The following is a 25,860-nucleotide window of genomic DNA, read 5'->3' as shown; positions in this document are numbered from 1 at the left end:
TTCCATTTTTTTCATACAAAAAATTTAATAAATATTACTTCTCAAAATTTATTGCCAGGAACAATACATCAAAGATGCATTTTTATGTTCATATAACACTAATAGGACAATACAAAGTATCTTCATGGTCTCAATGGTGAACCAAAAATTACTTTTTATAAGCCTTTTGATTTTAAACTTCGTAATAGCATTTTGATTTCCTCACTTAAGGCAGGCAGTGTACTCTATGGCAAATCTAAACAGTGATCTTATTGGACCTCTTATGGTTCAAGTATTCAACTAGCTTATTAGAATACTCCCTAAATGCAGTAGAAAAAAAAAATTAAATCTACAAGTGGTTCAGTATTACATACGAATGGTGAAAGAAATCAAAATTTACAAAATAAGATTGCTGTGCTTCCAACTTCACACAATTACTTTAACATTTTTAATGAGATTCAACCACTCAACATTTTGCCTGCGTTAAATCAGAGCTCAGCCTGTTTCCTTCAACTGCTGTGTAGCAGATCACCTGTATCTTTTCAAGTCTAAAGCAGAAAAAAAACCCTGTTCTAGACTAATTCTCAAACTGCCTCAGTCAGTCCTTAAAACGTGTTTTAAAGTGGTACTATAGAAGGTGTTTTAAATATCTGATGTTGTACAAAAAACAAAAAAAACTCCACCAGTATTCCAGGCACGGAAGGCCATCCTATTGTCTTAAACTATTTTCAAACACCTTAATTTTGGCTTAAAGGCAACACATAATTAAGAAAATAAGTTCAAAAAAAAAAAAGCCATATGCTTACAATGCTATCAAAAACCTTCAATTCTAAACATACGTATAAATAAAAAGGAATGATGTTTTAAGGCTCTTGATTATTAAGTTAATAAATCAAATATACACAGTGATTAATAAAAAAAAAATATTTACATAACTATACAAAATTCTACTTTTGACACATTTTTTCTCTTTAAATTCTTCATTTTACCAGCAACTGCTGACATCAAAGTCCCCCCCCTCCCCAACAAAATACAATAAAAAAAATAAATAATAAACTCATTTGTGATAGTTGCTGTGGTTCTGAGCTGCAAAGGCACTTCCAAATACAGAACTACTTGTACGTCATCATAAAACCAATATACAAAAACAACTCAAGAGTCAATAAATATAAATAAAAACTATGCTCCTAAGACTGCATCCCCATCGGGACATCTGGCAGAAGTGGAAGCTCAAGGCCGACGGCCGGGCTTTGCTTTCTCCCGGGAGCCTGATCGGAGATGTGTCGGCTGCCTGTGCCCCAGAGCACTGTGGACTGGTTTTTGCATAGCTGTGAGATGCAGCTCGATTTCCCAGCCAACCACAGAAACTACCACCGCCAGTGTAAGCCAGCTTGTCAAAACTTAAATTAACACAGGGATTCCAAGTCAACGACAGCCTCAGGCTGGAATAGGACACGACAGTTTAACGAACTACTAGCCCCGAGTGCCCTCAGACTCTACCTAGCGGCGCCAAGTGCCTGCGTCTGCTATACGATGTACTCCATCCGGTTTAGGCTCTGGGCGCTTTCCAAGTCCCTGTTGTCCTGTTTGTCTGTCCAGTTTGGATGTTTCGCCGGCGTGCCGTTGGGGGGCTTCTCCTCTCTGTCTACCAGCGTGTATGCCGGCTGCTTGGCAAACCGGGCTTTCTGCTGGTGCTTATCCATGTCGTCCTCTTCCACTTCGGAGTTGTGTGTCCTTATTTTGGACATTTTCGAGTTTTTGTTCTCATAATCCTTGATGGGGACAGTGTTGGCCCCATGCTTCTCAATGGGGTTTTTGATCTGGTTCAGCTGCTCCCTCACGTTATTGGTGGTATTGTCCTCGGAGGCTGCGCGCGCGTGGCTGCTGGGCTTCCGCCGTTTCCGCACGCACCAGTAGAAGGCCGTCACCAAGCAACAGATCCATGCCACAGTTAAGACAGAGCTCAGCAGAGGAACTAGGAAATCTGCAAGGCAGGCACAAAACCAATCAACTCTCCAAAAAAAAAAAAAAAGAGCCAACCCACCAAGAAATACCAATAGTGGTTCTCCTGTTCTTAGTCCCTAAAAGGGGTGCCATGGGGACAAGACCCTTTCCACAACTGCATACTGTCACTTCACAGCTGGGTAAGTGCTGGGACCAGGGCCCCTGGAGACCCTGGCATGTGTCCCGAGAGAGACCAGGTGCAGCAGCAGTTCTTACAGGCTCCAGCTGTGTGTGCAGGGCGGCGTCTGGTTCAGTCAAGGGGAGTCTGCCTATGCAGGCAGCTCATTATAGGATCTGTTTTTCAGAATTATCAGAAACCCTATCTGCGCGTGAATAGCTCAAATGCCCCCTTCCCCCAACTCATGTGCCCATTTCTCATCTCACTAGAACAGTGATGGTCAGGAGGGGAGTCTGGATGCCCTGCAAGTTCATCAAGCTGTCTATCACACCAGTGTCTCACAGCACATGGGATGGGCTGTCCCAGAACCCAGAACACCAAGGTGGGCTTTGCATGGACACGAGCTCAAGGCACAGAGACACTCTGCCAAGGGCTTTGTGGCTCTAGAAACAATGGATGTTCTGTGAGGGCACCTCCTTGCAGGAGCCCAGCTTGTTAGTAAGGGCAAAGTCAGGGATCTCTGCCCATGTCTGTATGACCTTGATCATGTCAACTGCCAGTTTTCTCATCAAATGGGGCTCCTGGGGGAGGGAGCCTTCAGGTCACTCCCCACCTGGTAGTTTTACTGGATGGCGTGACAAGATTGATTTGACAGTCACCACAGAAAGAAACCATTCCCACTTAAAACCTACCTGTTCTGTTCTTCAAAGGACGTCTCTGAACCCTCACTTCTGCAACAGCGGCGATCAGCGAGCTGTTCCCGTCACGTTTACTAACAAGATCTATAATTTTGTCCGTGATTTCCTTGATAGGGTTTCCATCATCCCGTATGTCTTCAGCAGACTGGAAAAAGAAATCATCACACCAGTGGGTCAGGAGACACTCAGCAGTAGCCTTTCTTCAAAACTACTTGGCAACACACGTTAAGCTCTCTTTTAGTGTATTTGCTCCATTTGAATACTGATTAACTGACATTGGTTAACTGCCTTGCCATCAAATAATGAAGTGTGAATAAGGCTTAATACTTACAATGGCCACATGGATCTCATTGTTTGCAGAAGGGGAAGGCTCACAAGCTATGTAGATTGAATACTCAGCAGAAACATTCTTCAGAATATTCAAATTCCTCAATTCACTGCAAATGTGCTCTGTGGTAAGCCCCTACAATATTTAAAAAATGCACACATGTGTAAGATACTGGAAGGGAAAAAAAGGCTGTTTCCTTGGAAGTTGGGCTGTTTCAAGCTGAGCTTTAGCTCTAAGACAGGGAGTTAAGGAGAACAAAATCCCAAGCTCTAACACCCCCACTTCAGAACATGTAGACACACATCACCATTCCCAAGCGAAAAGAGTCATTCCATACCGGCGACATCATCTCTTTGTTGAAAGTGAACGTGATGTTTGCACAGTTATCCTGGTAATAGGGGTCTGAGGTGCATTTAGTCTTCACCGGCGGGAGACCAGAAGACCGACACTCCCCCACACCAGTGCAGGGGCGCACAAAACACTGGTCGTCCAGGATCGGGATGCAGCTCTGCCCACTGGGACACTCACTGTGCCCTTTGTGGAGCAAGCAGGGTCGAGGGCCGCACCAGACCTGGAGACAGAGAGGTGGGAGGGGCAGCTCAGGAGAAAGACCCTCAGCAGCAATTCCCAGCACAAGTGACCTGTGACAGCCCTTGCACCTACCTTTGAGCAGGCAATCCTTCCATTCAGGCACTGGCAGGCATTGCAGTCTTTGTCCCACTTGGCCCCGTCTGGTATCACACTCCCCATGGTGATGCAAGGTCTCCCTGAAACTGCAAGGTGGAGACACATGAATGCAATGAGTTTCCTTTTCTGTAGATGTTTCTCTTGATCCCTGTTGAGAAATGATTATACCCATGCCCTCACCCACGTGACAACCATATTCCTCCCATGACAGCAAGGGTATATATCCCTCCCCACAGTTCCCCGCATTGCTTGTGGCCATGGAACCTGCTTTGGCTAACAGAGGTAGGGGATGGGATGTGCAGAAGCTCTCAGGTGAGCTTGGCCTCTGGCAAGCCTGCCACTTGCCAAGAGGAGAACATGCCCCAGATATAGCTGCTGGTCCAGGAGGGTGAGGAGGCACAGAACAGAACTAAGCCCAATTCACAGCACCTATCACTCTGCCCGCCTTGCATGTCCACAAGCAATATAAACACTTGCTCGCTGTTAGCCTCCAAGTTTGGGGATGATTTGTTACACAGCTTAATTGTGCCAACAGCTGACTAACAGCTACCCTGTTCTCAGAGGATCCTACAAGTTTTCCCTTGCCTGTGGTCCCCACTGTTGTCCCCGTGTCTCTCCCTGAGCACAGTGCCCATTCACAAACAGCCAAAATGGTGACCGTGGTGACTGTAGTGCCTGCTCATCCCATAGGACACAGGGGCAGCTGGAGCCTGGACCACATACCTTCCTGGCACTTGGCACCACTGTGCCCTGGGGGGCAGATGCACTGGTAGCCATTGATCTCATCCACACAGGTCGCCCCGAAGGCACAAGGTGAAGACTGGCATTCATTGATGTCTAGGAGAAACAGAGTTCAAGTTTAGGCTCCAAGAAGAGGCAACAATGTTTTTGTTTTAATTGACATAGCATATAGACAAAAAAGCATATAAATCCTAAGTATAAGCCTGAAGAATTTTCATCATGTAGTCAGAACATCAGTACTCCAAAAGCCCCCCAAAAGATCACCACTAGCCTGATTTCCAACAGCTGAGAATCATTTCCAGAGAATCAAAAAATTCCAGGAAATTTTTAATTAAATAAGAGCTAGGGTCAGCAAAATTCTTAAAAAGGGTCAAATATTTTAGGCTTTACAGGCTATGTGGCCTCTGTCACAGCTACGCAACTGTTTCCAAGCCATGAAAGCAGCCCTACATGGTACATGAACAGATGTATTTGGCTGTGTGCCAATAAAACTTTATTTACAAAAATAGGCAGCAGGCCAGATTTGGCCCCCAGTCTGTACTTTGCCAACACGATTCAGAAACATGAAAGAGATACAACGCACCCATATCTAGTGTCAAAGTCCACTCAGTCCCAGACATGGGGAACCTCAAGCACTAATAAATTCAAACAATTTGGGTAGGAACAACAAAAAACTATTCTATCATGTTTTTGTATTCCAGAAGAACAAAACATGTAAAAAGGTAGGAAAAGACTTGAAATCAAGAATGAACTTTAAACTTCCTGAAAAATTACACTGCATGCCCCCATTTTAATCATTTAACTGGGGCCTGATCCAGCCTTTGGAACCCATAGCTCTAGTTCCTTCCATTGCTGTTAGCTTCATCCTACACCAGTGTACCTGTGGTTAACATCAGCGTGTGCACACTTTCAGGTTCATTATGGGGAAAAGCACACTCTTTCCTTAGGATCTCAGTAGAGGAATCATTAAATTCTGTGGCTGGCACTCTCACCTACAAGACAGCTGTGCCAGCCAAGGAAGGGCCAGCAGCTACCTGGGAGGATCCAGCTGGGGGCACCTTAATCCCAGCTGGAGGCAAGACATGACTTGCCTGTCAGGTCTACTTAAAGGAACTGTGGCCTTAATTGCTTTTTAAAGTTGAAAATTTTCAAGTTGAGGGGTGGAGTGGAGAGCAAGGCCCCTGGGACAACCAGCTGGGGCAGTCCTTACTTATTCTGCAATCAGGCCCTGCAAAGCCAGGAGCGCACTCGCACCGGTACCAGTTGTCTCCATCCACACATGTGCCACTGTTGTAACTGAGAAGAAAACAAAGACAGCCTGTTATCAACCTCCCCATCCACAACTCCACCTGCCAGCTGTGATCAGTGGCTCTCACCCCTGGCCACACTCGCCATAGCCTGGGGGAGCTTTGAAAATACTGATGCATGGGTCCCACCCCCAGAGAGGCTAATTGCACAGGTCTCAGTTGCAGCCCAGGCATTGGGACTTATAAAAGCTCCCTTGGTGATTCTTGTGTGTTGCCAAGGTAGAGAATCACTGCTCTGCATGAACATGCACCTGCCTATTTGAAGTGTGGTCCGTGACCAGGATGGGCTTCATCTGGGAGCTTGTTAGAAAGGCAGGGTCTGCAGCCCCACCCCAAACCTCCTGGATTTGAACCCACATTTTTTAACAAGACCCCTGGGTGGTGCCCACCCACACTGAGGCCAACAAGTACCAGCTTAAAAGGCTGTCATGCTTACCAGGGGTGAGGACTGCAGTCGTTGGTATCTGCAAAGCAAAAGGACAGCTTCATCGTGATACCTTCATCAGGCAAAGCAGCCTGAGCCCTAAGTAAAAATGCCATTTCCATAACACCCATATGATAAACTGCAGTTAACACCAGCAAATGTGCTTAAGACCTCCACTCAATTGGAACCAGGCCTGCCCTGCACTTTGTTCCATGCACCGTGGGACACTTGTACACAGGAAGAGGCCCTGGCAGGATGGAAGGGGGTGTGAGAATGGAAGGAGGCAGGCTCTGGGCAGACCAGAGCTGGGAACCAAGACACCATCTGTCTCCACTTATCTCATTGGCGACTTTCTCATGCCCAGGTCAGGGCTGCATCCCATCAAGTTCATTAGAACAGACCCAGGTGATGCAGAAGCAGACATCAAACAGCCTTGCTTTTGGTTTCCATTGCAAGTCCCCGAGGGTGTCGGGATGTGCTCCTGCAGCCCTTGGAGAGGTCAAGGGGATGTGGGGGACACTCACTCTGAGTACAGATAGGCCCCTCCCAGCCTTCTTTGCAGACACACGTGAAGGACTCGCCATTGACCACACAGGTGCCCCCATTATGGCAGGGACTGGGCAGGCAGCTACTGTTTCGGCCTACAAGACAAGAGCAGACAAGACCATGCTCCCTGAGGATCCAGGGACAGTTTGCAGGGGCAAGAGCCAGACCCAGAAAAACAGTCATAGGTGCTCCGGTGGCCATGCCCACTGTGCATCTCATGTGGGGCACGACACTACCTATGTTGCAGGTTGTTCCTTCCCAGCCTCCAGGACACATGCACTTGAAAGCATCCCCTTCATCATAGCAGGTGCCACCATTGTTGCATGTGGCCTCGTCACACTGGCTGTCACCTGGAGGAGCAAGATCTCAGTGTGAGCCCCTGGCCAGTCCCCCTCACAGAAGACAAAAGGAAGGGAGGCCCGGCAGCTACCACTTACGTGAGTGGCAGGTCTTTCCTTTCCACCCATTTTTGCAGTCACAGTAAAAGTCATTGACCAGGTCACGACATGAGCCACCATTATGGCAGGGGTTCTGGCTGCAGTCGTTAATGTCTAGAATCAAAGAGGAGATGCCAGCTAAAGATATGAAGATGCTTCCAGGCCTTTCACAACACAGAAGAGTTGCACTCTTCTCTGGCCATCCTCCCTGCCCTTGCCACTCCAAGTCCCAAGACTAGGTGAGCAATCCCAGGACTCAACACAATCACCCTTGTCCAGGAATAAAGGAGCCCCCAGCTGGGTTACTTGTAATGCCACAAGTTAGGCGTGGGCCTTTCACTCCCACAGAAATTAAAATCAAGACAGGCAAGAAGTACAATCAAAACAAAATGATTACTTTCTTTGCAAGTGGGGTATTTATCATCCTAACTACACAGTCTGAGTCTATAGCTCCTCAGAAGTCCTGCCCACTGACTGCTGTGACCAGCATTAACGAAAGCCAATGGGACCCAGGAGGTGCTGTTCCTGGGCAGGAACTGCTGGGGCTTAACTTGCAGAAACTTCCATGAATAAAAAGGGCTCCCATGTTGACTCTCCCCCAAACCCCCTGCATCCCTGTCCCCAGAGGGCCACAGACTCACTGGTCTCACAGTAGGCCCCCTCCCAGCCATCACTACAGATACACTTGTAGGAGTTGACGCCATCGATGCAAGTGCCACCATTTTTACAGGGGTTGCTCTCACAGTCATTAATATCTGTGAAAGGAAAATGAAAAATGGGTGAATAAAGGACAAGAGGCCAGGGCCAGGCACCTCTACAGGCCACCTCACCTCCTCAGAAAATGCACCTGGACCCTCCACACTCTCAACTCCATCACAACTCTCGCTTGAATTCACTGGGCAGCTTACTGAGCAGACCTCCAGAGACTGCCCCACCCACTTTATGTTGTGCCCTCTCCAGCTAAGCTACTTGGTGGGACTAGGAAAAAACTCCTATGGAATGCAGGACCAATGCAAACTAGTCAGACTCCAGAACATTCTAAAATCAACATGCTGAAGGCTCAGAGGGATCAGTGATCTCATAAATTAAACACAACTCAGTCTTAGATCCTAGAGGTAACAGTAAACCTTCACCAGCCTCCACTTCAATGGGTCAAACTAAAAATGCTCCCTGAACTGGGCAGAGCAGGGTGGAGGGCACTGTGCCCCGAAGAGGGGTCTTACTTTCATGGCAGTAGGTTCCAGTGAAGCCTTTGTTACAGTCACAGGTGAATTTGCCTCCCGACTGACTCTTGCACTTCCCACGGGGACCGCAGACATTCGAGGATATATACCGCACCCCTTCCGGCGTGTCATTGGAAGCCATGGCCACTGTGCAGCTGTCAATCACTAGCAGACAGACTCAGGATCAGATCATGGACACTGACCTTTAAGTTACAACGTTCCTAGACCAAGGACCCACACCAGGCTTGCTTTATGGGAAACAGGTACCCTTTAGCTATCAAGGCTAAGAAATCAAGAGGCACCTTGGGGACCAAGACTTGGGCACTGTGCCATGTTGCACTGTGCCAGGCAAGTTGAGATTCCAGGTAGAGAGATTTTTTTTTAAAGGCAACTTCCTGCTCTGTGCCGAAGAACCTTAGGAGTTTGTGGACCCTCTTCATCCTACTTTTGACATTTACCCATTTGATAGAAGCTTGCTAAAGATGGACCAGCTTCACTTCCTTCTAATTTAACCATACTAAAGGCTAAAGGACAAATATAGAGAACCTGCCACCCAATACAGCAGCCACGAGCCATGTGTGGCTGTTTAAATGAATTGAAGTGAAGTACAATAAGACTTCTGGTTGGACTAGTCACACTCCAACTGCTCTACGCTGCATGTGGCCCACAGCTATATACCTGACAGCGAAAACACCCACATTCCCCCCGGCTGCAGCAGGTTTTCCTGACGGCACTGCCTTAAGGAATTTGTCAGCCCTGCACGTTAGCCCACCCCAGAACTGGAATGCTACACCCATTTCATACTCTCTCCCCTGGGCTACTTAGTCCCATTCTCCCACTGGCAGGCCTGAATGGATTGTTTCCACATGTTCTGGTTTTCCTAAACCATCAGGATGAGGGGTTCAATCTCCTCACCTCTCAACTTTTGAGAGTATGAAGGGCAGTGAAGAGTAGGGAGAGGGGAGCAAGCCTGGAGACAAGCCAGGATGCCAGAGAGGAGGGACGTACCTTCACAGGGGGTGGTGCGGCAGTGGTCTTTAAGGTGAGAGCAGTTCTTGCCTTCATAGTCCTCAGGACACTTGCAAAAATAGTCGCTGGCACGGTTGTAGCACTGGGCACCGTTCTGGCAAGGATTGGGCTCGCAATAATCTATGTCCAGCTGCAAGGGCCCAGGGCAGGGGCGGGGGAGAGGAAACAGTAAAACAGAGGGGTGACTATAACTCCTCCGGAGGCAGCCAAGGCTGTAATCTGACCCTTCACCTGCTTCTCACGCTGCATGCCATCCACTTACGTCCCAGAGGCTGTCCAGGTGGGAGAGCCAAGCCAGGGGGACAAAACGGACCCAGAAGCCAATCGACAGGCCACTGACCCTTCTAAGAAAATCACTCATCAATCTCCTTCTACCAGCATTTGTCAGGCAGAGATCCCTAGTCAATGGGATGTTAATAGATTTCCCGGAGACTCCAGAGTCAAGAGGGGAACCCGGGAGGGGGGAGGAGACACCCCGCCTCATAAAAGCTTGGCCACTGGAGGCTCTTGGACTGCTCACCTGACAGAGGTTTCCAGAGAAACCAGTGGGACACAGACACTGGAATCTGTTGATTTCATTCTGACAGTGACCCCCATTCAAACAGGGGTTGCTGGCGCATTCATCGATGTCTCTCTCACAGTGATCGCCTGCATAGCCAGGTGGACAGATACAGCGATAACCATTAACCAAATCCTGGAGGAGGAGAAGGAGGGAGAGAGAAACACATGCTTTTTTTTCTATGTATTCCACACAGGGCTTCGGCAGGTCAGCATGACTGTTGTGCTTCAGCTGATTCACTACAACAGCCAAATGCAAGCCTCTCAAAATGTGTGAGAGGAATTTCCATGTTCTTGCCTTTAAGATGACTCCCAGGAGGCTGGGGGTACCATGAGCCTGAGTGAAACTTGCAAGGAATCACTTTTCACCTAGACTTTTAACTGTTCCAGAAACAGCTCATCGAGGGTCACATAAATCTTAGGATGTGTGTCAGTCATTAAGGCTCTGATTTAAGCAAAGATTTACATACCCGACAGGAGGCGTCATTCTGACACTGGCCACGGCAGTCATTAATATCTAAAAAATAAACAAGTCATCATATTAGAGGGGCAATTTACATTGAAATTGGGCTTAATTGAAAAGCCTTCTCAGCTCAGAACAGATAAAAGCTTCCAATCAGATTTCCTGTGGGCTTCCGAGATAAGGTTATTACACTGGGTGGGAACCCTCCCTAATTCCTCCAGACTGAGCTACTGAAACTTCACATCATTGTTTGAGCTGCCTTATCAGAATACGGCCATTTTGCCAGCTAATGAGACTGATAAAGTGTGTTTTCATTTCTGCACTGATCACTCCCTCTTCAAAAATACTCCCTCTATAAAGGTTTTCCTATTACCACTCAAGTCTTGAACTGGAGTCGGCATGCATATTGGCAAATGCTTTCAACACTCGAGCTTCATGAAAATCCAAATCACTCACTTATCTCACAGTTCTGACCCATCCAGCCTGGGAGGCAATCGCAGTAGTAGCTTGCAATCAGATTCTTACAGGATTTGGCATTTACACAAGGTTTGGCCTCACATTCATTTGCATCTGAAAGAAAATGTGGAAGAGCAGTGAGAAAGGGAGTTTTAACCTCCCCTTGCCCTCCCCTTCCTTCCCCCCAATCACCACACCAATAGTTTGTCTGAGATGTGAGATATTTTAATAAGCTAGCTAAATAAGAGATAGGAGTTTCCCTCTATTTTGAACATCTGATCCCTCTCCCTAGCCATTATCCAATAAGGAATGCTAACTGATAACTTTCCCGCTGCTGGTTAACAACTGGCCACCAGCAGAATGCCACCAGGCATTTCTGCACAAAACCCAGCACAGCCTAGTTGCTGGGATTTAAATGTGGCAAAAAGAATGCAGACAGCTCATTCCTCATGAAATCATCCCCATTTGGAACCCAGCTGAACACTCTTCGGACAGACGATTGACATGGTTCAAGGAATCCCACGACTTTCCCACAGGGCCTAAAGGAGCCAGTCCATTTGCATTCAAGTTATTTCTCCCAGGCCTGCGGACTCTTGGTAATAAATTACTTAGTATGATGGTGTGCAAACTCACACTGCCAGCCACATGCTCATCTCCCTTAACAGCTCTGATTATCAAAGACAACTTTGGTGCAGGAATTTTCTTACCTAACTGGCACGTTTTGCCAGTCCACTGGGGTGGGCACACACACTTAAATCCGTTAACCAAGTCCTGACAGGTGCCTCCGTGGGAACAGTTGTTTGGAGAACAGTCGTCAATGTCTATCCAACAAAAAGAGGCTTGGCAATTTAATCTCAATCCATTTGACATTAGATAACTTAACACCAACCCTCAATGAGGGGCCTTCATTTAAGAGCCAGACACCAGCAAAAGTGACCACTACAATGACAACAGGTCTGAATTTAGCCTTAAATGACCCACTGCCCCAGTTCATTTTAATCCCCAACCTCAACATGCAGGGAGCCAGATCAAGCCAGCTGGCACCCCCAGAACATCCAGTAGCACAGGCATCTCTCTCTGCCTTCTCTACTTGTAAAGGGGAGTTTCATCATGACACAGAGGGAGCTAAGAGGAGATGAAGGAAAAATAACTCTTCTTTACTAGTGGAAAACCTTATTCTTATTTGCTTCTAGAGTTTTCCCAAAATTATATACCCAGAGTTCCCACCCCTTACTTTCTGCACTGGACTACAGGGGCCCCTGAACAATTCATCTCTGCCTACTTAGGAGGTGCCAGGCTCTCTCGGTGGGTTTGCTCATAAAGTCCTCACAACCCTAGAAGATGGGAATTTCTACCACCCTGTCTAGATAGGGCCCAGGGAGGTAATGAGCCACAAGTGCTGGGCAAGGGTCTCGGTGCAAGTCAAGGTGATCCGACCCCAGAACCTTAACCGAGCCACATGCTGCTCTTGGGGTGCTGATGACAGTGGTTCTCAGGCCTTGTTGCACCTCAGAAATCAGGAGCTTGCTAAACAATAGTGACTCCCCAACTCTGAGGAGCAACCATGGGATGCAGAGATCTGTACGTCCAGCACCCAGGTGGTTCTGATGTGCAGCCAACTCTCACAGCCGTGGTGACTCTACACCCTGGTTCCCTCTTTCAGGGCCACCTGCCCCCATGACAAAACTCAGCAGTGACAACCTCTCCCGCAGGCAACCTCTCCATGGCTGCAAGAGAATAACTATGATTTGATCTGGAGGAGATATAGCTCCAAGGGACACATGCAAAGGCAGGAGCTATCCAGGGGTAGGCTTCCTCTGGAAGCAGACACGTGCTAACTTAGCAAGGTGGGACAGGGGTGCCAGTGGGACTCCCATGTGCCAAGGCTGGAAGCTCAGGCCACACTCCCGCCAGAACACTGACTTCATCCACCCCCTCCTGACAAGGCAGACCATCCCTGTGGTCTGACGTCGTACCACGAGCCCAGTTACCTGCCCCTAACTCTATCTTCATACAAAGATCCTCTAGAAAGGACACAGGCCCAAACCCAGACTTACTTGTGGAGCACGTGGGGCCAGTCCAGCCGGGAGAACACTCACACTCAAACCCCAAGGAGGTTTCCTTGCAGCTGCCTCTGTTGTGGCAGGGATCAGACAGGCAGGCGTGCTCCGCTGCAAAACCAGGATGGCAGTTGGCAAGGGACACCTGCTTTTCACTACTTATGTATGCCCTCTCCCCACCAACCAAATCCCACACATGGCCACCAGGTCAAGCTTATTTCAAAAACATAAACAAAAGCAAGCTTGTGGTATAACCTTGCCGAGTCTAGGGAAGAAAGGAAGTCATCTTTCCTGCTAAGCTGCCTCCAGCCACATTCTAAGGAATCTCCGAGCTGGGATCCCAGCATCGCAAACACGCTGCCTTCTACGCTAATCACCCTCAAAATTTGAGCTGCTTGAAGTTTCAAAGATGCAGGGAACTGCTGGGATAACAAGTCTTACCTTTGAAGGATGTTTCATCTTCTTATGAGTCCTTAGGTGCACTTATTTTTTTAAAGCTGAGCGTATAAAAAACAAACCAAGGGCTCTCGCTCCACCTGGACCACTCACCAATTTCACAATTGGGTCCTGAATACCCCTCAGGGCAGGAACACTGGTATTTGTCAGGACCTGTGTTGCTACAAGTTCCCCCATTGAGACAGGGCTGGTGAGTCCCGCAGTAGTTGAGATCTGCCAAAGACACCCCAGAAAAGTCAGTCCCTCAGAGGAGGCTATAAAGGCTGCTAACCCACCACCCTTCTAGACCCATTCTTAAAAAAAAACACAAAAAAAGAAACCCCAAACCATAGTGTTAAAGGCAAATTCAAACAGATTCAAAATAAAAAGCTCCTGCAAGTAAAAAGAAAGAGCCGTCCCACTCTCAAGACCACAGCTCCTTCCGAGGTTCCACCCCACCGGCTCTCGTTCCCAAGGGGCGTACCTTTGTCGCAGAGCTGGCCACCCCAGTTGGTCTCACAGAGGCACTGCCAGGGCTCGTTACAGGTGCCATGGACGCACCCTGGGTGTGGGATGCATTTGTCACAGTACAGGCCCTGCCAGCCGTACTGGCACCTGGGGACAGACAGCACAGCACCTTCAGTATGGAGAACATTCAGGGAGATCCAGGCCATTGAAACAAGGCTAAGGAGCCCAGGCCACTTTCTGTTTTTGGTGGCAGGATGGTAGACTTTCAAGGTTTGTCGAGGGTCTCCCTCTAAATAAACATTTTCACAATTGGGCCGAGGTCCCCTCCCAGGCAACTCCCGACAAAAGCAGGCTGTCTGGGGAGAGGCCAGCGTGGGGCTGCCCTTCACAAAGCCGGTCTTCTCAGGCTTACATGATGCACCAGGGGAGGGGGTGTGGAATAAATCAGCCTCAGGGCCTCATCAGGGGGCCCGAGAGGGAAGGGAAGGACTCTCCAGTGACAATAGCCATGTGAAAGTCTCCAAAAAAATGGCACTCTCTGCAATTTCTACATAGCAGCCCACCGGGTGCTTCGTCTAAACAGCAAGTCATGACCCTAGAGCACAAAAATGCAACAAGACACCCAAGTGTGGCAGTAAACTGCCTGCGAGGAGGCTTTGTGTGACCAGCTGGGGAGGGAAAGCAGACACCCTGCTCAGCGAGGGCAGGGTGAGACCTGGGAACCCGTGTCTGCAGGGGGTGCGGCAAGCAGCGGCACTTGGAACCAGTTGCACAGACAGTTCATGACCCCATACCGAGGCGGCTCATGCCCATTTATTTTATAGTTAATTTCTCACTTTGCAAAAAAAAAAAAGGTCACCTCAGTTTATCTAGTTTTGGGGAAGGGATTCAGGTTTCTTATAATGACTCTTTGGAGGCCAACTGGTGCCTTTGATCCCAAAACAAAAACACAAACACAAGCCTTTACCTGGAGTGGGATGGAGGGCAGCATCTCAACTGCCCTCCCTCAAGTTTCAAACCCTCTGAAACTTTAACTGCCTTCTCAGAAATCCAGCTTTAACCAGCAGGCGGGGCTGGGGGAAGGCCTACTTATGGAGGGAAGGTGGGGTGAGCCAGGAACGGGGACAGGAAAGTATTTCCCTAGTGGGACCTGGGAACAGCCATGGTCAGAAGCAGCCTCCCCTGCTCCGCTGCAGCTCTGGAAAGCAGGCATTCCCAAAAAGGAGAGGCTTTCTGTTTCCAGAGGGCTGGAGGCAAGCTAGCAAATCCCAGTCACGGGAAAATTACAGGGATCGCTGATCACCCACTGGCAGACAATCAGCTTAACCCTTGAGAATCCTGACTGACCACTTCCTCACTTCTAAAGGCAAGCCATCCACACCCCGATACAAAGAGCCACCAGAATGTGTGGCTTACAATTAATTAATCAGGAGATTCTGGTTTATGTTAGGATGGAACATCGGTCCCAATGACAAGTGACCATTTCAAGGAGTGAAATACAAACAGAATAAATCTGGTAGAAATGTTTTAAAAGGTAGACTCTCAAGTTAGTGGGAGGGAGCAGATATCCATTCAGCAAAAGATGGATATTCTTAGCTTGTACGTTATTAGGAGTGAACTGATTTGGAAATACCAATATTCTGTCTTACTCCCTTCCAAATCAAGGCTCTCTACACCTCAACTGGCCTAGTAAAAGAGGAGGCAGCTGGGGACCCAACTTCACCTCTTTTAATTAATGAGAGCTGGATCCCCAAGTATAAAAAAAAGGAACAAGAGGCCACAGATGACTTCAAAAGAAAACAAATAAAAATACTGACCCTAAAGGAGGCCTCCACAAAGTTATCCCAGTTTAATAATATATGATTAAGGTTCTCATGAGAAATTGAAGTGACTTTCCTCATATGATGATTCATAATTAAGTTTGATATTATTGGCAGGCTTGCAATAAAGCAAGCATGTGCACCCAGGAAAAGGGATCTAAGTCTACTTGGGAACAACAAAACCAGTAAAGTTTTCTCATGTGGAAAAAGAAAAAACAAGAACCACTACCACCACCTCTGTAATACATAATCCAAAAGGCAACTTACAGGTAACTTGCCATTCAACTGTTTCTGGAGCAGGACACAACCTGAACTTCCTATGCTAGAAGGTTCTGTTTTGATTTTGTTTCAAGGCAGGGAGAAAGAGATGGGCTGGAAGACTATGCAAATGACATGTGGGAAAGTCCTCCCTTAAGTAAATAAGGGCACTGGTGCATGTCTGGGCAGGGAGAGGGAGGGAGACTTCGGAAGAGAAAGGGCTAAATTCTGGAAACAAAGCCTGTTGTTCTGGCTGGGAGGGCCCTCCCTGCGCAGCAGTGTGTTTATTCTGATGACAGCAGCAGAAATCGGGGTCGGCCTCTGCTGATAGTCATCTGAGCACTGAGCAGGCCCAGAGTCACTAACTGTGCTGTGCACCTGACCTTCTCCAGAACACCCTTAATTAGGAAGAGTTGAGGTAGGTGGAGTCCTGCTGACAGTTGTGTTGTTAAACACTCAGGAGCTGCCACCAACTGGGGGTTGGCATGTGAACACCCTCAGCCCTCCAGGACATCATCTCTCTGAAGCATAGGAAACGACTATTTCAGGTTAACTTGTTTTTATGTGACTTCCAGCTGCCATGATTGTCACTTCAGCTTAAGCCTCAGTGCTCAGGGTCCCTTCCTGCTGTATGGGAGGAGTGAGTTGTAAAAGTAAAGAGCACAGGTAATTCTCAGTAAAGTACCTGTCCTCAAAATATACTGAGGAGGAAGCTCACGGGGTGGGTGTGCCAAAATATAGACTGCCAAACCCAGACATTGGGATTCAGGGGGTGGGGGATGGTACCCAGGAATCTGCACCTGGATGGTGCCCTGGTTAATTCAGGGAGTCACACTTTGGGTACCAAGGTTTGGGGGCATTATTGCCGAAGTCCTGGAGCAGGACACAACCTGAACTTCTTGCGCTAGAAGGTTCTGTTTTGATTTTCTTTCAAGGCAGGGAGAAGAGATGGGCTGGAAGAATGTGCACCCAGGAAAAGGTATCTAAGTCTACTTGGGAACAACAAAACCAGTAAAGTTTTTAAACAAACCCAGACCTATGCACTTAACGCCCGCACTCTACAAGAGCCCCAGTTAGTACAATGTCCGGTTTAGACTGTTTCGAAAGCTTCCCTTGGTTCGAACCAGGGCAGCTTTGGGGGCAAAAGTGACAGGCCCAAAGGACCTATTTAGTGTCACATTAAATATGTTAATCCTTAAGATTTGGAAGGAGGAAGAGTAAAGTATGAGCGTGTCAAAACGTCACAGACACCAGTAATATTTCCTGAAATAAGCCCTTCCCAAATAGGCATAATCTACATTTCAAGAAGCTCCAAAAACTGTAATCATGAAGCAGTTGGGGCAGGTCTCTGTTTAGCTTCTGCATTGTCTGGGACCATAAAAGAACAGACTTCAAAGGCCAGCAGCAAAAGTCTACATTCATCAGGCTCAACTGACAAGATTCCAGCACAGCCATTAACCTCTCAGCACTGACCTGGCTCCCGCCTGCCAAGGGGCCAGGAGATTGCACTAATCCCATTCTGAAGAATGCTCCACTTTCCCCTACTGATGGGAAAAGTGGGGGAGGGCTGCGCTGGGCGACACAAAACGGGGCTGGGGGAGGAGAGAGACGCAAAGAAACTAACCCACATCCCTCCACAGCTAGTCCATTAGCACTTTAAGGGGAAGATTACAAAAACGTGTTATCACTTTACAGAACAGTTAATACACGAAGTCACTGCCCAGGCCCATAAGTGTTTTTGTTTTTTTTTTTCCCCAGAGAAGTGCGTGCATTCCATCAGACAGCTGCTATAATTTAATAAGCTTCGGATGTGCCTATTTGATTTTTTTTAAAGCTTTCTTGTCTCCTAAAGAGGAATATTCACAATTAAGTCAGTCCCCCTCTTGCATTAGAGGAATCACTGAACAAAAAAAATACACACAGTTTAGTCATTTACCTGCAGTCACCTGGGAGTTTGCAAGACCCATGCTTGGGACTACAGCCTTGTCGGCAAATAGCTGTAAAACAACAGAGAAGGATGTCAGAACACTGCCTGCTTCTTGCATGGCCACTGCCATGAAAATGGCCTCATACAGAAAGCCTACTAGATCCATGATTTTACGAGGTCTTATATCAAGTCCATTGTAAGGAGTGGGAAGATGGGAGGTCCCCAAATAACAACTCCAGCCTTAAACTTCAAGGCCATGCCAGCAGAGCCTCAAAACATGATACTTTTGGGGAACAAAATGCAGGTAAGCTGGTGAGGGAAGAGGGGCTCCGAATGTCTAAACAATAGTTACCCTGGCTCCATGTCAATTCCCACTCTGGCCAAAAGAAAAAAGAGGAGGTATAATCCGTCTTCATTATCCCCACCCTGTCCCATGAGGACTCATTCAAATGACCCCCAGCCTCCTCAAAACCCCCCAGACCAAATGCCTGGTGTCTCAAAAATCCCAGGGGACTAACAAAGCCAAACAGCCTGGCTTCATTCGGCAGCCTAATCTGGCAGCCAGAGCTGGAGACACTTTTGCAGTTTCTTCACTAAGTAATTCCATTTCCTTTATTTTAAAACAAACAAATAGTAATAATAACTGGACATTAAAAAATACCAAAGATAGCTTTGTTACTCGTTTTTAGAACACCAACTACTTAAGATGTATGTAATCAGTTCTTTCATTTGGATCCCAGATATGCCATCCTTTTAAAAGTCTTGCCTCTAGTTATTTAAGAAACGCCCAGGACACCTGAAATACCTCTCTGTCCTGCCCCTCACAGTTCAAAAATTAGCGCTGAGTTTATCTTGAAAGAATTTACCTAGTTATGTGAAATACGAGTACATTCTTGTTTCCATGGGGGCTCACTATATGGTAATTAGAATTGCCCATCTGTTATGAATTAGAAGCTTTGTAAAGGTAAAGACCACAGTTAATTCTGTGAACATTTGTGAATATGTAAGTCACTGAATTCTTGTAGAAGGGGCTGGGACAGCAGACAGCACATCTAAAAAGCTTATCCTACTGTGGATAGGTCCAATCCTACACAACCATGAAAGCTAAGGCTTACCACTGGCTCCCTCCCCTTCAAAGCCGTAGCCCCCAAAATGCCCAAGAAAAGCTTGCCATAAGGCCACCCTGAGCTCAGGAGCTTTCGTTTCCTACAGGACCATCTATTCAGACATTGACCAGGCTTACTGAGTCAGTCCCCTTTGGCATCTATTTAAATCAGGGTCGTTGGGAGCCGAGCTTGAGGAGGGGATTCTGGCACAGGAGAAGAGAGTTGAGGGCAGCAGATGGGGCAGGGAAAGATGCTGAGCAAAGGTGTGTTCTTGGCTGGAGTCTGGGATCCCAGGGGAAGCTCTGGAGCAGGAACTAAGGAGCTCTGGAGCACAGAATTAAGGACAAAGGAGCTGGCTTCTGTACCCTCACATCCCTCACTCACAGACTGAATTGGAGGGACGGAAACATGGAATGGCTCCTGTTTGGCCAGGAACAATGCTCCAGAGAAGCAGCAGTTGTGAGCTGTTAGCTGCCAACACTTAGTGCAGCAGGGGGATGGGGCACCAACAGCATCTTCTACACCCAGCATTTTCATGCTTCAAGCCTAGAAAATAGCCAAAATCTCACCCCCACCCCGCATTTAAGAAAGCCACCTGATGGGTGTCAAGGTGAGACAGTGACACCAAAAGTGACAGCCGCTCAGAACTGATGAACCCACCACCTGCTCATGCCCACACACCTTTGTTACATTCAGGGCCCATCCAGCCTTCCATACAAGTTTTGTTGCCATTCTGGTCACAGGCATAGTGTCCGAAGAAGTCATCTCTGGGTCGGCAGAACTTGTTGCAGCCAAAGCCATAGTAATAGTCATCACAGGTCACGCGGATCTGGTACTCAAAGTGGGCAACCCCTGTGTTCTGCTTCAGTGTCTGCCACTGCCTGCTGGGGTTTATCATGCCTGAGTGAGAAGCCTTTTCAATAATGCTGTCAGGTTCTAGAGGGAAAAGAAAATTCACATCAGAGCCTTCTTTCCTGATCCTTTTTTAGCTATTTTTGACAACAAATGTACGTCATACAAAATTCAAGCAGTACCAAAGGGCAGAAAATGAAGTTTGTGCCCCTCCCCAGAGGCAATCACCATTATCCTATAGTTGCCCTTTTAATGGACGTGTAATATTTCATCATCTAGACATACAGTGAAATAATTTACTTAGTTCCTGACATACGTGCATTTAGGTTTTGGTCTTTTGCTATTAAGCAAAATCACAATGAACATCCTTGAGCATATCTGCCCATGTGTGTGCTTCTTGAAGGAGGAAATATCCTAGAAATGGAAATGCTGAATCAAGAGGGCATGTATAATCAACCCATTTCCACCCACAGATAACCAGACACTACCATAGATGAAGCCCTGTCAATTCATCCTGTCCACCAGCACAGGAAACTGTCTCTTAATAGCATTGCCAACACTGTGTTATCAAACTTCCTGATCTTTGCCTGATAGGTAAAGAAGCATCTCTTGTTTTAATTAGCATGTAAGTGATGATGAGCACTGCACACATTGACAAATTTGTATCTGTTCCCATGAACTGTTACCTATTTCTCTGCTTTGCCAAATTTTCTGTTGCATTGTTAATGATTTGCAAAAACTCTTTACATATTATAGAAAGTAGCACCCAACAGAATGCTGCTCCTGAGGAAATTTCATTATTCCAGGTAAAGGTTAGCAATCTTTCTCTTCTGGTTTTAGAGTTTTGGGTCTTACTTTAGGCTTTGTCTACTTCCAAACTCTTCACTGGAAGCCAAGGAGTTATGTTTTAAAAAAAGTTATAAACGTTGCCACCTTCTAAGCTGGGATTTATGTAGCAATACCATGAACCTGATGCATTTCACCTTTCACCTTTGCCTGGAAGGCAGATTAGAAATAATTCAACCAGGTTTAGAGACAGGTAGATTGAGGGTTTTTTTTGAGCCAAGTCATGCTCCTTAAAGAGCTACTGAAGAAAATAAACACACCTACAGCTCAAGCAACTCTTAGGAGCAAGAAGTGGTCCCTGCCCTGAGGTCATTTGTAATCTAGTTTGAGAGAAGAGACATGTCAAAAAAAAATAGCTCCCAACACCAGGTGCCAGAGTTCAGGGGAAGGATGTGAAAAGGAAGCAAGGCACTGAGTCAGCACCCCAACCTGGTCTTGTGTTTGCTTTCTTAAACCTGCCGGCACCAACCCTTTATCACCTTGTCAAATTCAAGGCCACCTTGGAGAGACTACTTAGGACCTGCTAGCAATGCCTTTGTGATTCTTACCCACCCACACTCATTTTCCTAGGCTCAGGGCCTGTGCTCATTCACAACCAGGCTAACCCTACAGGTGGCCAAAAGAGAAGGACTCCTAGGGTGGCTTCATCCAGCTCTACTCCTGACCCCTCTCCAGAGGTCACCCTCTGGGTTTAACTGTCGTGTGGGCAAGACAAGCCCACATACCTGTGGACTTACACCCCAGCACACACACAGCCACTTGCAGGTAACCTTACTAAGTTTTGCAAATAAACACAGCCAAAGAATGACAAAAATGTCCCTCCATTAACTGTGTGTTTGCTCTGCTGCTTCAATTAAGAAGTGTAGTGAGCTATTACCAAGTGATTATGAGATCTTAATAAAGGAATTATTTAAACACTAGCCATGGCTCAAAGGCTTCCAGCTACTCTAGGGAAGGGATCAACGAACAATTCAGACAGGAATCCTGGGCAATCCTAAAGGCCAAGGCTGACATGTCATTTTCAGGGGCCTAGTATGCTTTCTCCTTATTTTCAGGAAATGTGAAGGCAATCATTTGAGAATCCTCGACGGGGCTAAGAGATCTATATAACTTGGCACCTGTGTGATAGGTTTTTCCTAACAGCTGAGGGGCAGGGAGTCCGGTATGTTGGTGACATACTCTCTGGCATTTGGGTTACACAGAGCAACTTTATTGCCTGCTTCTTCTAAGCTGTAGCCTCCCGAATCACACTTCCTATCAGTATGGGGCATTATATGTACAACTGCAGTAGTTCACTTGGCAGGCCAGCTTTATGAGTGGACAAGGACATTCCTGGGCTTTCCTGCAATCATCAACCGCATGCAGGGGGAGCACGAAGCACCCATAACAGCTTGCAGGCCATACAGGTGGGCATGAGAGGCAATCCGAGTATAACCTGAGGACCATGCCTACCACGAACCTTGACAGGAGCCTTGGCCTAGAAAGCCAACCTATAAGGAAAACCCATCCTGAAGTGTGTATCTATTTATATTTACATATCTACTGATCAGTACAATAAACTGAAACCATTTGCTGTGGGGGAGAAAGCTTTGTATATATACTGCACTCTTGAAATAGAATAGAAATGATCTTGGGGGACTAATGACAGAAGGCCAGCCTTAGAGAATAGCTCCTAACAAAGGAAGGGCACCAAGGCTTTGTTTGCACCAGGCTCTGCTTGTGAGGGTTCACTGCAGAGCTGAGGTGAGAAGGAATCCTGTTCTAAAACTCAGGGCTCTGCCTCTAATCCAAACCCAGGATTTCTGCAGTCTACTGGGCCGCAAACAGCAGTCAACTCCATTTGTGTTGCTACACACCCTCAGCTTCTGCCCTCACAGAGTACAGTCCCTTGGGAGGGACAGAGTGTGAAGACAGTGAAAAAAAAAACCCATTCCAGGCAGAGCACACAGCAAGTGCGAAGGCCCAGAGGCAGGTGGGAATGTGACACATTTGGGACAGAAAAATGACAGATGGGGTATCACTAGAATACAGATATGATGGACAATGTGGCATGCAAGATGGGCTGGCAGGGAAACAAGGTTGGGCAAAGCCTTCTGGGCCACACAAGAACAGAAAGCTGAAAAGTGGTTCTTAGTAAAGATGAGTCAAATCTGACACCTGAAACTAATAGGATTTATGTCAATTATAAAACTTCAATAAAAAAAGTAATGCTCTGAGAAGACCAGGATCGCAGAATGGAGAAAGTCCTGGAGGTGGACTAGAGTAGATATGGGTTGACTAATTCAGTGGCTGCTCTGAGCGTCAGGGATAAGCAGATGGTGTCTTGGACCAGGGGAGTGGCAGGGGAGATGGCAGAAGGTGGCAGGATTCTAGTGAAGTGCTCGAGATGAGATTTCCAGAGCATGAGGGAGATGAGCATTCTCAGAGTACTAAGAGAAAGGGAGATACATAGGGTGCCTTCCAGACTTCCGGCTTATGATGCTGGGTGTGCAAATGCTGGTGCCAGCCATTTCACAAAGGGCCCCAGACTGGATCTGCTTTTGGAGAGAGAAGATGTCAATTTGGTTTTGAATGTACTGAATTCAAGACACCTTAGAAGTGTCACAGGAGAGAGGCTGAATAAGCAAGTAGACAAACCACTCCCATCACCATTCCTCTTTGGGTTTCACAAAATGAGCTTCAGTGACCTACATTGGGCATTCCATGACAGTGATACCCCTACTCTTCAAGCATGAGGTCTGAAAAGGCCCGTATCCTTACCTCACATGACCATCCAGTGATTTGGTTACCCATCCACAAGCAAGGGATGAGATGCCCTAGAACCCCAAAATGGAGTCACCCTGAAATGCAGACAACCATAGGCAGCTCTGGATGGGCACCAGTGTCCCAGGGACACAGACACCTGACCTGTGGGGCAATGGGAGGCCCAAGAAGGGCCTTGCATATGACAGCGATCCCTTGCCCACCCTAACAGGTGCCCTGACCCAGCTCTTATCAAGGGCCAGGATCAGCCTCAAGGATGTTCATTCCAGATTGTTTTAATGTCTAAAAGGGAGCAGAAGGAGAACACCATGTCTTCAGCAGAATATCTGAGCAGCTTACTTCTCCCCTTCCCCACCCCCACCCCCCAATGCTTAGTTACCATTGTAAGCAGGTCACAGTGACATGACGCTCAAATAATCCCCAACGTTTGTGTTGGGGAGGGAGGAGAGAACAAACAGGTACGTATGACCCTGACTGGCATCGTTGCAACCCAGGCTGGCCACCTGCCTCCACCACACACACAGTGCGACCGGAGTGCCCCAGACCTGGACTTCAGGTGTCAAAGGAGTGACCCAGGCCATCTGCAGCCTTTGGCATATACCAGGGCACAGCAATGCAGCCCCAGGTGACCCAGTGAACCAGATGCAGCCCACCTAGTTTATACCAAGCCTTCCCTGTGTGCCCCAGGCATTCCTCATTCACTGTTCTCAGATTCGGAAAAGAAAAAGCACGATGAGTAATAGGGAGGGAAATGCTACTGGCAGCAAAAACAAAGAGAAGGCCAGGGAGGGAGAGAAACGAAAGGGATGAGACATTCAGAGAATGGAGGGCAAGGACAAAAAGCAGGATTAACCTTTCCTCCTGTACAGACTAAGATTTCAGCGTAAATCAAGTTTTCTGATGACAACCACCCAGATCCTACTGGCAAAAAGGGGACACACAGTTTTCAGCAAATAAGGGAAAACATTTTTAAGTTACAATGAAAGATAAAGACAACCTTACGAGCCAGGCTGCTGCCATTCCCACACACATCCTCTGTGGCCGGCCCTCCAACACCCAACCCTAGGAGCTCTGAAAAGCAACCCTCCCTGAAAACAGTCACCTTTCAGAAGGGGACAAGGCAAGTGTCATGGCTCTGAGGCCGTGGAATTCCACTTCAATGAAAGGTCTGTCCTGCAGTGTGGGAAACCCTGCTGGCTGCAAGCTCACCTGCTTGCCAAGTGAAATTCAAGGTTGGTCTTCAAGAGCCCAGTGCCACCTTTGTGGGCTTTATCTTTCTGATGAGAGATTAAATGCTCACTTAAAGCTTAAATGGACTTTTTAAAAGTCACTACTATGATCCTTTAGCAGTCTACAAGGTTTTAAAGTTGTAAAACCATTAAGATCTCTATCCCAGAGATAATCTAGGTTCCATGTTCAGGGACTGAGTTAACTGGGACTCTGTCCTGGCCACTTAATATTCCAAGAGAAAATTCTAGGGGAAGTTACAGAAAAGATCCCACTGACAGGCTCATTTTGGGGAGTGGGGGGCAGGTGGCAGTGCATAGAAGTTCTCTGAAGCACCCAGGAAGCAGATCCAGCTCTGTTAGGTGTCATATGCCAAGCCCTGAGCTTGCAGAAACATGCATGACAAGTCCACTGCTGCAATACTTACGGACAGTGTCATTACTGGAATCCCACGCCTCCACAAGCAAAGTGTAGGACCTCTGCAACACAAAGGATAGCTTAGTCAGAAACACTGATCAGTTCTCTTGGCCTCACACAAAACCCTATATCAAATGAAACCATTAAGACCAAAATGAAAACTCTTTGCTATCAAACTGAGGTCATCCAAACTCCCCTACCCAGCACCCACCCAGCACTGACTCCTTTTGCCTAGGCAGGGTCTCATGCAGGCAGCCCAAAGTTGCGATCAGGAGATGCCACCTCCCTCTAGGTGAACACAGTTTTCCAAAATTTTCCAGACCCTAACACTCCAATGCATGAGAAAAATCACACAAAGAATTTATTCTATGCTAACCTCACCAGGTCCATGTACCAGTGAAAGGCGCCACCCCCCCCCCAACTCCAGAGGAGGACTGGTATTGCTAAGGTTACATTTGGGCTCTGGTGGGGCAGTCCCCAGGGAGGTCCCCTTTTCCTTTTCAGAACCACTTTGAAAGCCCTGTCTGTGTGAGACCATCTCAGCTCCCACAAGTATCAGGTGACTCTAGGAAGCAAGAGGTGGGTTAGGTGCAAAGAGGATCCTAAAACAAAAGCAGCGACCCAACTTGCAAGTGCGTGGGGGGGGCAGGCTCTAGGGACGAAAGTACAAAAGGGAGAAATAA

The 25,860-nt window shown here is 47.4% G+C and overlaps 1 protein-coding gene across 1 annotated transcript in view; it reads right to left on the bottom strand.

Moving 5' to 3' along the window:
• Window positions 1-25,860, bottom strand: part of JAG1 (jagged canonical Notch ligand 1) — a 35,090-nt gene continuing 9,230 nt past the window's right edge. The window contains exons 3-26 of the mRNA XM_036876195.2: window positions 25,188-25,239; window positions 19,754-20,008; window positions 17,976-18,036; window positions 13,978-14,108; window positions 13,608-13,727; window positions 13,056-13,169; window positions 11,706-11,819; window positions 10,999-11,112; window positions 10,550-10,596; window positions 10,042-10,215; window positions 9,501-9,651; window positions 8,493-8,657; window positions 7,911-8,024; window positions 7,270-7,383; window positions 7,069-7,182; window positions 6,811-6,927; window positions 6,299-6,326; window positions 5,766-5,851; window positions 4,538-4,651; window positions 3,791-3,900; window positions 3,465-3,698; window positions 3,131-3,262; window positions 2,794-2,944; window positions 1-1,963 (exon numbers count right to left, since the gene is read on the bottom strand). Coding sequence (XP_036732090.2) covers window positions 1,506-1,963; window positions 2,794-2,944; window positions 3,131-3,262; window positions 3,465-3,698; window positions 3,791-3,900; window positions 4,538-4,651; window positions 5,766-5,851; window positions 6,299-6,326; window positions 6,811-6,927; window positions 7,069-7,182; window positions 7,270-7,383; window positions 7,911-8,024; window positions 8,493-8,657; window positions 9,501-9,651; window positions 10,042-10,215; window positions 10,550-10,596; window positions 10,999-11,112; window positions 11,706-11,819; window positions 13,056-13,169; window positions 13,608-13,727; window positions 13,978-14,108; window positions 17,976-18,036; window positions 19,754-20,008; window positions 25,188-25,239 — 3,270 coding nt within the window. The 3' untranslated portion in view covers window positions 1-1,505. The remainder of the gene's footprint in view (window positions 1,964-2,793; window positions 2,945-3,130; window positions 3,263-3,464; window positions 3,699-3,790; window positions 3,901-4,537; window positions 4,652-5,765; window positions 5,852-6,298; window positions 6,327-6,810; window positions 6,928-7,068; window positions 7,183-7,269; window positions 7,384-7,910; window positions 8,025-8,492; window positions 8,658-9,500; window positions 9,652-10,041; window positions 10,216-10,549; window positions 10,597-10,998; window positions 11,113-11,705; window positions 11,820-13,055; window positions 13,170-13,607; window positions 13,728-13,977; window positions 14,109-17,975; window positions 18,037-19,753; window positions 20,009-25,187; window positions 25,240-25,860) is intronic.

Source organism: Manis pentadactyla, chromosome 5 (genome assembly GCF_030020395.1).
Source record: "Manis pentadactyla isolate mManPen7 chromosome 5, mManPen7.hap1, whole genome shotgun sequence".
NCBI lineage: Eukaryota > Metazoa > Chordata > Mammalia > Pholidota > Manidae > Manis > Manis pentadactyla.
This window is presented reverse-complemented; position numbering and strand designations above follow the sequence as displayed.